This window comes from Brassica oleracea, chromosome C6, assembly GCF_000695525.1.
Source record: "Brassica oleracea var. oleracea cultivar TO1000 chromosome C6, BOL, whole genome shotgun sequence".
NCBI classification, from domain to species: Eukaryota; Viridiplantae; Streptophyta; class Magnoliopsida; order Brassicales; family Brassicaceae; genus Brassica; species Brassica oleracea.
The window spans coordinates 31,854,777-31,867,500 of NC_027753.1; the positions used below are offsets into that span (position 1 = coordinate 31,854,777).

Below are 12,724 nucleotides of genomic sequence, written 5' to 3' on the forward strand. Positions count from 1 at the left end.
TTAACCGGAAGGATTGCGGCACTAAACAGGTTCATCTCAAGATCCACAGACAAGTGCCTCCCGTTCTATGAACTCCTGCGGGGAAATAAGAGATTCATCTGGGGCGAAAAATGCGAGGAAGCCTTCAATCAGCTCAAGCATTACCTCACGACACCTCCAGTTCTGTCGAAGCCCGAGGTCGGGGACACTCTATCCATATACATTGCCGTCACCTCCTCGGCAGTTAGCAGCGTCCTAATACGAGAAGACTGTGGTGAACAAAAACCTATTTTCTACATCAGCAAGCGAATGACGGAACCAGACACGAGATACCCAACCTTAGAAAAGATGGCCCTCGCCATCATCACTTTGGCAAGAAAACTCCGACCTTATTTCTAGTCGCACACTATCGAGGTACTCTCCAACCAGCCCCTTAGGACGGTAATGCAAAATACCAACCAATCAGGAAGGCTAACAAAGTGGGCAGTGGAGCTTAGCGAACACGACATCGTGTACAAGAACCGCACATCAGCTAAGTCGCAAGTTCTTGCTGATTTTCTGATCGAGCTAACGCCGGAGCTAGAACAAGATCTCGTGCTGCCATGTCTGAACTGGATACTGCATGTAGATGGTTCATCTACGAACAAAGGTTCAAAGGCAGGCGTACAACTCCAGTCACCGACAGGTGAACTAATCCGACAGTCGTTCAGTTTTGATTTTGCGGCGTCCAACAACGAAGCCAAATACGAGTCTCTCATCGCAGGCCTTCATCTCGCTAAAGCAGTAAAAGCTAAACGGGTCAACGCATACTGTGACTCCCAACTCGTGGTGAGTTAATTTCTCGGAGACTATGAGGTCAGGAACGATTGGATGGATGCTTACTTAAAACTCATCAAAGATCTTACACAAGATTTAGAATTCTTCGAGCTAATGAAAGTCCCTCGCGGAGAGAACGTATGTGCGGACGCACTCACAGCCCTTGGAAGTAAGCGACACGATGAGGTAAAAAGGACAATCCCAATACATAGGATCAAGAAGCAAAGCATCAGCCCAGTGACATAACAACTTGCCATTACAGCATCTATCACCGACGCCATGGACATCGACGAAGGGGAACCCCGCACAACGGAAGGTCAACTCGAAGATTGGCGAACGGAATTCATCGCTTATCTATCCGATGGCATATTACCTACAGAGAAATGGGAAGCAAGACGACTCAAAAGACGCAGTGCGCATTACGTTGTCATGGATGGAACACTCCATCGATGGACTGCAATAAAAGTACTCCTTAGGTGTATCTTTGGAGACGAAACAAGACTGGTCATGGCCGAAACACATGAAGGAGCAGCAGGAAATCATTCAGGAGGACGAGCTCTCGCACTAAAAGTGAAAGGCCTCGGTTTCTATTGGCCAACAATTAACGCGCATTGCGAATCCTATGTCAAGAAATGCGACAAGTGCCAGCGACACGCTTCAACCATACACAGCCCGACGGAATTGCTCCATACCTTGACAGCGCCATACCCCTTCATGCGATGGGGAATGGATATCATCGGGCCAATGCTGAGTTCTCGACAAAAGAGATTCATCCTAGTCTTAACATATTACTTCACTAAATGGGTGGAAGCAGAAGCCTACGCCAGCAGACAAGGAGGTGCAGAAGTTCGTCTGGAAAAACATCATCTGCAGGCACGGGCTCCCATATGAGATAGTCACAGACAACAATTCCCAATTTATCTCCCACAACCTCAAAGAGTTCTGCGACAGATGGAGAATTCGGCTCAACATGTCCACATCGAGAAACCCGCAGAGCAACGGTCAAGCCGAGTCCACAAACAAGACAATCATCGACAGACTCAAGAAATGACTCGACTTGAAGAAGGGTTGCTGGGCCGACGAACTGGATGGGGTCCTCTGGTCCCATAGAACAACACCTCGCGGGGGAACGAAAGCCACCCCCTTCTCGATGGCCTATGGAGTCGAAGCAATGGCACCTGCTGAGGTAAACGTGACGAGTTTACGCCGTTCCAAAATGCTGCAGAACGTCGAACTTAACCAAGATATGCTCCTTGACGCACTGGATGATATAGAAGAAAGACGCGACCAAGCATTGCTTCGTATCCAAAACTATCAGCACCAGATCAAAAGCTACTACAACAAGAAGGTTAAGTCCCGCCCCCTCGAATTGGGCAATCTGGTCCTCCGGAAGATGTTCGAAAACACTAGGGAATGAAAGACCGGAAAACACAGAGCCAACTGGGAAGGACCCTACAAGATCATCGAGATCGTAAAACGTGGAGTCTACCACCTCGAAACTTCAACCGGCGAAGCGGTGCCGCAAGACTGGAACTCAAAGCACCTTCGACTCTTCCACAACTAAAAGCACCAAAAGCAGATGAACGACCAACGGTCACATTCACTTGCTTAAAAAAAAAAAAAAACACTTCCCCGACTAATTGCGCTCTCAGCCACTTTTACTTGGAAAACAAAGAACTACGAATGGCTTGATCCTCTACAAAGGAGGTACGTAGGCAGCCTTAACGGGTCCAGCCGTAACACAAAAAAAAACACTTCCCCGAGTAAATGCGCTCTCAGCCACTTTTACTCGGAAAACAAAGAACTATGAATGGCTTGAACCTCTACAAAGGAGGTACGTAGGCAGCCTTAAGGGGTCCAGCCGTAACACAAAAAAAAACACACTTCCCCGAGAAGTCGCGCAGTCCATGCGATGCCTACATGAGATTCGCCCCAGCATCTCGAGACAAACGTACCGACACTCTCACCCCACAGGCGAGTATGTCCAGATCAGACACATACTCGCGAGAATCCAGTCATATCACAGTATTAACTGATACGTCCGAAATGATGACTCCTATCCATTTCATAATTTGCCAAGTAAGGTTTGGCTGACCGAACGCTTAGAAATTACTTTGAACTCGAGTTAGGAACCGTTGTCATTTAAAAATTATCTTTCACGGTCTAAAGTTATCCTATTTTGACTCGTAACAAATCGACATACGACGTCAAGCAAATCAGGAAACTTGATAAACGACCAAACGACACCCGAGCACGAGTTGTTAAATTCGCAGCCCGTATGAGTCAACGTCGAAAAACGACTATGTCACTGTCTCGATACGGCGTGAATCACATACTCTATAATCGCTAGCGGTCAAAACATCTACTGAGTTTCCTAAAAACTAGCGCAAGACCTACACCTTCTCGGACCTTGACTCCTCGAGTTATCAAACGCCCAAGAAGCAAGATAAATAAGGCACAATTCGTAAACAAGAAGAATTAGATAAAGTCTTAACAAACGAAAGACTACACTGGATCAAGTCATAATACATAAAGAAGAGCAAGGTTCTTTCAAACTAAAAGGGACAACAAAGTCATTTCTCGGGGTCTTTAGCCTGCTCCTACGCTACGGCATGACTATCAAGAGACGGTTCAGGAAGGGAGGTGCACACGGGTTGATCCGCGTCGACGCTTTCAACACGAGCGATCGCCTCGCTCCCACGAACCTCAAGCTGATTCTCGGAGGGGTTCACTTGAGAACCGATTATCTCTCCACTCTGCCCCTCATCGACCTCCTCGCCGGCGTCACCCATGTCCGATTCTCGACCCCGACCATCCTCTGAGTTAGAAACGGAGGAGTCAGAGATCTCAAGAACATTGCTCCCATCCTGGTTCCCAACAGATTTTACTCCCTCATCAATGGCTTGTGAGTTGAGAGCCGGCGCGTCAGCCTTTGATGAATCATCTCCCACGGAATGAGAGGGAGCAGTCGAGGTTCCAGGACGATCAGTAGGACTTTGGAGAACCCCGACAGTCCTCGGATCGATCAAGCGTACGTTGGACCCATGCGGATCGAGACCCACGAAAGCTCGCATATCGACGAACTGAGAGTCGAGGCGAAGTGGAGAAGGACCAAATCAGCCTCTGGGATCTCGCCGGGATCAAGCTTCAAGGCTTCCTCTTCGAACTGTTTCTCTCAGGCTGCAAACATGTCAATAGTCTCTTGAGGATTGTCGCGACCACTAGCCTTTAAAACCTCGAGGCAGCTCTTAGTCCCGAACGCCTGACTTTGAAGCAACCGCGCCGTGTCGAAAGGTCCACAGCGAGTCCACCATTCGTGCAGATTCCCGAAATGCTTGTTTGATTTCGCAATCATCTCGGTCTCGACCCTTACCCTCTCCTTCGCAACCTCGTAAACACGAGAGTCCCTAAGGCGGTCCAGTTCTTTCTTATGCTCCGCGACCTTGACTCCCATCTCCTCCATAAGATTGGCCTTTCGCAGCTCCAGAGCCTCGATAGTAGAATGAGCAACGGAAAGCTCCTCCTCAGCTGCGTCAGCTATTTTCTTCAGAGCTTTCCTCCGAGCAACCGCGCGGTCCCGCTTCTCGGCCATCTTTTTGAACTCCCCTTGCCATTCCGCCTTCTTTCAGCGGAGAAGTCTACTCTTGCTCGCCACTGTCTTCTTCAGCTTCTCTGATTCAGCAAGCGCTTCTTTCAGCGCGGAGTCATATTTCTCAACGAAGAAGTTCGAAACGCCATCGCACTGCGAGACACGAAAACCAAAACACTTAAGAGACAAAATAAGTATCTAAGGGAAGAAACAAAAGAGCCGAAGGAGAGTCTTACCAACAACTTGTGCGAGCAGCATCAACATACTCATCCTGAAAGATCAAGTCAGCAACTGGCGGAAAGGGCTTTGGGTCGCACTTGATCTGACTAAACAGTTCCGCACATCTGTGCGGAGCGTAGATGAGAGGAGTTGGCCCGTCATACTCGAACGAAACACGGTCAGGAAACTGGACTCTCGAAGTCTTCCTGACGACCGAAATACCACCAGTCGATGAACCGGGGACCGATGCCCCAGGGTTCGATGGAACAGAAACAGAGGGAACCTGGCGCTTGGTCGTCCCCTGCTCACCAGTTTGCTTCAACCTTTTCTTCTGAAGTGGAACCTCGGGCGAGACGTTCCGAGGTTCATTCGCTAAGGCCAAGTTAAGAGAGGGCCCGTCAGTTGGATCAGATGGAGCAGAGGAGCGGGCAACTTCGGTACCTTGATTCATGACGTCATCCTCCAAAGATAGTTGCTTCTTCTTCTTTCTCTTCTTTGTCGACGGCTCCACAGCCTCCGAACTATCACCTTCCTCTAGAAGGGTCTCGAGATCATCATTTACAGACGACTCATCACGAGACCTCTTCTTGCTCTTCTTCTTAGAAGCAACATCAACAACACCAGGCGAGGATTCGCAATGGTCAAGACTCGCGAGGGTCGTGTCATCAGCCACTAACTCGTTAGAAGGCACCGACGGCTCAGCATTTGACAAGCCAAGCTCTGCTGCCATCATAGCACTCAGATCCGGAAGGCCCCTCATCTTCCTAAATGCGTTGATCTTCTACTGCTCTTCCCTGGTGAACAGCGAGATCCGTCTCTTGGTCTTGTTAATTAGCCGAGGGAAGGTAACTCGAATCCCAATCCCCTGCAAAGGATATATGGAGAGAAAAGACTCATTCACCAAGGAAAGAGTAAAAGTCCATGATGGAACAAGAAAAAGAATGGGCTTACTCCTGGAAATACGATCAATCGAACGGCGGACCCTTTCCCAAGAAATATTCCCCCAATGCTCTTGAGCGAGTCTCGCGACAGCACGAGCGCCCGCAAGAAATTCTTCCAGATATTCGCGAGAAGTCGGATGGTCAGCTGCAAAGAAAAAAAGACAACGAAAATAAAAGGCAGTTAGTATACGAAGAAATGATACGAGTTAACGAAGGTGTTCTACCAAGCAAAGTGTTCCATAAGACACATGAGTCGTCGTCTGGAGGATCCTCGAAGGCAGAGTCATCGCATTTAATGAAGAAATAAGACCTCTGCCAATCGAGCGTCTTATTAGGATGCCCCCTATCACGTTGTAGCTTGGTCGCATTTTTATCGATAGAAGGCCATCATCCAACGAACTGACTGACGTCAACTCTTCGAAGGCGCGAACGCTCAGCGAGACATCGATCTCGGCAGCCATAACCATCAAAGCAACTGCAATACGCCATGAACCGTTCAAAAACTGACTTATCGCTGCATCTCGGCACCTCGGATATGCCGTGACTAGTCGAGGAATTGGGAACCAAAGCTTTGTATCGTCTCGAAAATAGGATTCGTAGACACACTGATACCCAACTGGCGGTAACCAAGGCCTTTGGCTTGCCGAGAGAATCAAGAAGGTCACCCCTAATCCACGACATTCCCTCAGGAGCCTCTTCACGCTGTTAGGAGGTGACTGTGTCTTCATAACGTTCTCCCAAGCCTGACCACTCACATCTGGAGAGCGCAGGAACTCGGAGCTATTGCCGACAGTTCCTCGAAGATCTCTCCAGGATAGTAGCAAGTCGGCATATAGTCATCGGGAAGGACCCCGTCTCTCGCACCGCCATAACCGTCTCTCTCGCAAGCATGCGGCTCGGCTGGGTTTCCCCTTACTTCTTGCCAGTATGAACGCGCAGACTCGGAAACTAGGATCCTTTGAGACAGATCTAGACTCCCGGTATCCATCATCGCGTCGTGATGAACGCGTTCGAATTCTTCGAGTGGAACCTCGCTCACCTCTCTCGAGGGACGAGATACGGTCGCGACCTCTTTCCCTTTCTGTTTACGAGATAACCTCCCACCAGACGACATATCGCTATCTATGTTACAACAACAACCTAGAGAGAGAAGCGGAGGGGAAGAGAGAGAAAGTACCTGGATAACGCGGAGAAGAGTAGAGAGAATGAGAAGCGGGCAAGTATTTATAGGGGAGAGATGGGGGTGCTTTCCTGAGGTGTCATCATTTGATCTACATGGGCCTACGTGGGCCTAGGAACAATATTTAGCCGCCTAAGAAATCGAAACGTCGTTTCGACTTCCCGAAATAACCGGCTTCAACTCCAAGTCAAACCAACGGTTGGGGTAGAATCGGATCTAACCAGACCAAAACCGGTTTGGCTAAGATTTGATTAAACCTCCCGACAAAGCGAAAATACTTAACGGTGCCTCGCGATGCCCGATCTGATAACATACCTTCAGGACGACCCGTCTGTTCTTCCAAACCATTAACCTTCTAAATTCATCAAGTTCAACAGGACGTTCATCTCGATGAACTGGGGGGACTTACTGTAGAGGGTGAATTCGACCATCCCTCAAGGCCCGAAGAACAGACGGCCCAGCCCACTCAGGACGCAACGATGGCTCGGCGTGATGGCTCGAAGCGCGTGTCTCTCGGCGTAATATGGGAGAGCTTTCGGTCGACTCCTCGGCTAAGTGGAACTGTCTAAAGAAATCTGAACAAAAAAAGAAAGCAGATTCACATGCTGAATAGTGGAACCAAGGATCTGGAGAAGATTCTCTCTGTTAGAAGGGTAGGCAAGTCCAAATTTGTGTCTCGGTTACAGTGGGGGTGGAAAACTACAGTAAAACAGAGTTTGTTCCGGCTAAGACTTGAGAGATTGCGTATGAATGTATGATACAGGAAGTAAGATATCAACCAAGATCATCTATTGTGAAACTGAAACCAGTAACAACTATAATGTAGGCTACTTCTGTGGTAAATACATGCACATACCAAGAGATACTTACAAATTTCAAAAAATAATCACTCCATAGTTGACTTTGCTTTCCAATCTTTACTGCTTTAAAGTTAAGTATGGAAATCTGTAGTCAAATGTTATGATGGATTTCATCAAATCTTATTGTTTTAATATCAAATGAGGTTCAAGTTACATATTTCTGAACTCCCTAGCCAAAAGTACATACTCAACAATGTGAGACACTTTAAATACGGAACAATTTGCAAAATAGTGATTTGTGTACTCATAATTATTGTAGCTGATTTTTGTCTACACACATTTGTTGACAGTAAAACAGTTCGCCACTTATCAAGTTGTGTACTCATACATCAACCCTCTCTCTCTCTCTCTGTTCTGTTTTTAACTCGGGTGCATGAAGCCGTTCTCTCTTTTAATCATATAAACCACCTTCCACCAATCATTAATCGTCCTTTCTCCTAATTTTGCTAAGAGGCATGTTTTTTCTTTAAAGTACTGAAAAATATGAAGAGACTAAGTGATATGCTATGCTATGACGAAAATGGACAAAGTGCTATGAACCTTTTCTGTATTTAGTCTGAATCTTTTTTTGGACACTTTTTTTTTTTTTTTGAAACATTTTTTTTTTTTGAAACACTATTTAGTCTGAATCAGTAGCAGAACATAAATAACTAAATTAGCAAATTAGACACGACAAATGTGGATGTTAGACATGCACGTCACTTCTCTTTGCCCGTCACGTGTATAAATAAAGTCCTCGAAGGATTTGTCAAGCCACAATAGAAACCCTTTTCCTCAAGCCTGCCTTTACGTATAAACTTTTTAAAATAAAATTTGGTTAGATACTTCTAATATTTATAGCTGGTCCATGGAGGGTTCGTCCAAACGGTTGAGAAAAGGTGCATGGATTGCTGAAGAAGATAATCTCTTGAGGCAATGCATTGATAAGTATGGAGAAGGGAAATGGCACCAAGTTCCTTTAAGAGCTGGTATGTTCATTTTCAATAAAATAAGAGAGGTATGTTACATATTAGTTGTCATTCTAAACTTAAAATTTTGTTTCATTTTTAAGTGTCGTTTTATATTTTTAATGTAAATATTTGTCACTTTTCCCAATTTTATTTATATTTTTTTACTTTATTAATTATCAAATACAAAAAAAATAGTATACTCCCTCTATTTCTGAAAGTAAGATTTTATAGAGTATGCACGTTTATTAAGAATTTAATAAATATTTTTAATTTAATTTATTTTTTACTTTATTATACACTTTCCAATAACTTTTCACCAATGAAATTTAATCAATTCAAATATTCACAATTAATGTTCCTCAAAAGTGTAAAAAAGTACCTTAACAATATAAAAAATCTATTTTTGTCGAACAAGAAAAAGATCTAAAACATCTTACTTTCGGGAATGGAGGTAGTATTAATTAGGGGTATAATAAAATATTTAGTTGTTTTTTTATTTGTGAAACAATTTGGGAAATTGCACCCATTAGACAAAAAAAAACAAAACTCACTATCTAACTAAAACATCATTTCTCTCCTACTTTCTCTTCCTATCTCTCTCTACTCTCTCTCTAGAAATCTAATTTCACTTTTTTTTGGCTATTTAGCAAATAAGCCCAAACAACGTTATGTAAGTATTATTTTGCGCACACATACATATATAATTAATCACTACTTATTATTTTGTTTATGTTATTTTTTCCTTTTTAATTAATGAATCATAGATTTGTATTTTCTAATGTTGTTCATGAAAAAAACCATTTATGCTGTTCATATTTAAGTTTGCCGACTTAAACAAAGATCTGTATTTAAGGCTAATTTTCTGACTCCAACAAACCGAAAAGATGTCAGACTCTCGTTGTTGGTTTGTCGTTCAGTGAAATTTTATTGCACGAACTCGTGTGTTGTGTTGAATACATTCTTTCTATTGGTGTACTTAGATTCTTCGTGATAAAATCTAAGGAGACACGGAAGCAGTCCTTTTCCTATTAATAATGTTAATGTCAATTATTGGTTTGTAGGGCTAAATCGGTGCAGGAAGAGTTGTAGACTAAGATGGTTGAACTATTTGAAGCCAAGTATCAACAGAGGAAAATTTAACTCTGGTGAAGTTGATCTTCTGCTCCGCCTTCATAAACTTTTAGGAAACAGGTTTACATTCAAGACATAAATTCAACTTTATTTCGTATCCTCATTCGGCCAGCCTAATCATTTGATTTTCTTTTTTGGATAAAAATACTTTATTTCATATGTCCATTACTAAGTCACATATATCTTTTAGATAAAAAAAAGTCACGTATATCCCTAATCGTTCAAATGCATGCTTAGGTGGTCTTTAATTGCTGGTAGATTACCCGGTCGGACCGCCAATGACGTCAAAAATTACTGGAACACCCATTTGAGTAAGAAACATGAACCAGGTTGTAAGACCCAAATGAAAAAGAGAAACCTTCCTTGTTCTTCTACTACACCAGCCCAAAAAAATGACGTTTTCAAACCTCGACCTCGATCCTTCACCGTTAACAACGGCTGCAGCCATATCAATGGCATGCCAGAAGCTGAATTTGTTCCTCTATGTCTTGGATTCAACGACGCTAATAATGTTGGTGAAAACAGTTTTACATGTAACAAAGACGACGATAAATCTGAGCTTGTTAGTAATTTAGTGGATGGTCAGAATATGTGGTGGGAGAGTTTGCTAGATGAAAGCCAAGATCCAGCTGCGCTCTGTCCAGAAGCTACAGCAACAAAAAAAGGCGCAACCTCCGCGTTTGACGTTGAGCAACTTTGGAGCCTGTTGGATGGAGAGACGAGAACTTGATTTGTTTCCACTGTTTGTTTGTGCTTGCGTGTGAACTAGTGACTTTTGCATTTAGTGTATTGTTTCTAAAATTAACTTACGTTTGTGACATATTCATATTTTGCAAATGAAAAGGATAATGTGTCATGATAAACAAGGCATCGATTAGTTTAACTGATGACAAAGCATTAACAATATGATCTAGACGCCGTATGGTGTGCCAAAATTATATGTTCTCATTAATGTATTTATTTAATGGATTAGTATATCAGTAAATGATTTATATATAAATCTACTATATATAATTAGTATATGATATATAATTTGTTTATTTCTAAATAATATATATATATATATATTAAATTTATATTTTTCTATTAAAAATAATATATCATATTAAATTATATACATTAAGTTATATTTTTATTAAAAATTCAAAATATTTTACTTGTAATATCTTTTAAAAATAAACTTTATTTCAATATAAACATAATCTTTTGATACTATAAAATATAATAAATTAATTATATAAAATTAATTTAAAAAATATTATAAATGCAAATTTTCTATAAAAGCATTGAATAAAGAACATTTAAAAAGTTTTGTTAAAAAAGGAACATTTAAAAAGCATTTGCATCTTTTAGATGTTTTTTAAATATTTTTTCTATAATTATCGATTAAATAATAAGTAGCATAATGCTTTTGTAAATAGTTTGCCAACCTTGAATCAAGGTCTAAGTATGTCTTGCTGCTTTGATAATTATATAGATTTTCTTTCTGGAAAGTATTTAAAAAGCACCATTAACCCTGAGACCCTGTAAAAGTTTCTTACAAAACTAAAAGAGATATTTAGACAACTATGTTTTAGTTCTCTTAACTTAATTAGACTAATAGCTGAATGACAAATATGTTTAGAGTATATAGGGGTTTCTCAAACGGGAACTCCATTAAAATTTCTTCTTTCCTATTTCTAACTTTTTATTATTTTACGAAAATTACTTGAAATACCACAAATCAGATATTACTTTTCAAAAATACATTTAATCAAAATATCTTAACATTTAGATTTAGGGTTTAAGATAGTGATTATTGTTTAGAATTTAATATTTATGGGGTGAGGTTGAGTTTATAAACTTCTATAAATAATTTTTAAACATTTATAAATAACTTCAAAGGGTCATTTTAGTCTTTTTATCAGAGTACTTATAAAAATGATCATCCTATAAATTTAAAAAGTGTTATCAAATGTGATAAAATTAGAATTTTCTTTTCTTTTATTATATATTTCTAGGTGAGATAGGTCTAGAGCTTGGAGTTAGAAGTGATCTAAGAGAAAAATGTCGACTGTCAAATATCAAGTCCCTCTTTTACCAACATCGAGGTGGCCCAATGGTAAAAGGAGTGCTAGTAGCTTTCCGCTGCTCGGATTCGATCTGCGTTGGGAAGGGCAATTTAACAAATACAAGAATTTTCGGTAAAGAAGTGAAAACACTTTTTTTGGTAAAAAGGTTTATGCAGGAACTACCGACACATGGATTCAATTTATATTGGGAGAGACTATTTACAATGCTTGAGTTCTTATCAAAAATGTGAAAACACTTTTTTTGTTACCAAACAAAAAATCATGTTTGCGCAGAAGTGTTGACATCTTCTTTATACAACTTAAAGCTGTTGACTGTCGTCGTCTATCCGGTGTCATCTTCTGATTACTAGTGAAGTGAATTATCCATGCAAGCAACTCCTTTGAATCCAGCTTCTTTGAAAAATATGTCCATATGAATAGATTTGTTGACTATTCGATCATAGACCTTTTTTATGTAATGTCAAATTATATTTAGTTTTTTTCACTGAGTTATACTTAGATTCCTATCAAGGTAAGTTCCAAATTACAACCATGACACGAAGGGAGACAACTCAACCCCAGTACACAAAATGACTTGAAGCTTAAAGGATCGGCTACAATCAGCAGCTAGCAAGCACAAAAGAACCAAAAAATTAATATAATCTGTTCTCATAGATGAATAATCCACGGAGCCAAAAGGGGTATCCTGCAACCAAATAAGATTGTCGTCGATCCTCTCTAGTAACATTTTTTGCAATCAGATATGCACCTTTGTTGCCACACTTTTCCTCTCTGCAAAGTCTCCAAAATGGAACATTCTGAATTAAGGTAGAAAGGGCAGAAGAGGAGAAGAACCTGAAGGATATATATATAATTTGTTGATTTTTTTTTTTGCCATCATAATTTGTTGATAGTTATACTTATACCATATATAACAATGCACTGCAAATATTTTCTCAACATTAACATAAGTTCACGCTCCTTAACAATTTGTAGCTCCCAGTGCAA

At 41.3% G+C, this 12,724-nt stretch overlaps 2 protein-coding genes across 2 annotated transcripts in view; both read left to right on the plus strand.

The window, feature by feature from the left end:
• Positions 1-816, plus strand: part of LOC106298015 — a 2,321-nt gene extending 1,505 nt beyond the window's left edge. The window contains exons 3-4 of the mRNA XM_013734120.1: positions 30-351; positions 409-816. Of these exons, the coding sequence (XP_013589574.1) occupies positions 30-351; positions 409-816 (730 nt within the window). The remainder of the gene's footprint in view (positions 1-29; positions 352-408) is intronic.
• A 7,539-nt stretch (positions 817-8,355) lies between these two features.
• LOC106299923 (transcription factor MYB114-like) lies at positions 8,356-10,506 on the plus strand. The gene is made up of 3 exons (XM_013735938.1): positions 8,356-8,552; positions 9,596-9,725; positions 9,903-10,506. Exons 1-3 carry the CDS (start codon positions 8,432-8,434, stop codon positions 10,393-10,395), a joined length of 744 nt encoding a protein of 247 aa, XP_013591392.1. The 5' UTR covers positions 8,356-8,431; the 3' UTR covers positions 10,396-10,506.
• The last annotated feature ends 2,218 nt before the right edge of the window (positions 10,507-12,724 follow it).

What these genes read in the sequence shown, in the direction of transcription:
- LOC106299923 (XM_013735938.1), top strand. Translation starts at nt 8,432, where the DNA reads ATGGAGGGTTCGTCCAAACGGTTGAGAAAAGGTGCATGGATTGCTGAA. An exon ending in CCAAGTTCCTTTAAGAGCTG is followed by an intron (nt 8,553 to 9,595) that starts GTATGTTCATTT and finishes ATTGGTTTGTAG; the next exon opens with GGCTAAATCGGTGCAGGAAG. An exon ending in CATAAACTTTTAGGAAACAG is followed by an intron (nt 9,726 to 9,902) that starts GTTTACATTCAA and finishes ATGCATGCTTAG; the next exon opens with GTGGTCTTTAATTGCTGGTA.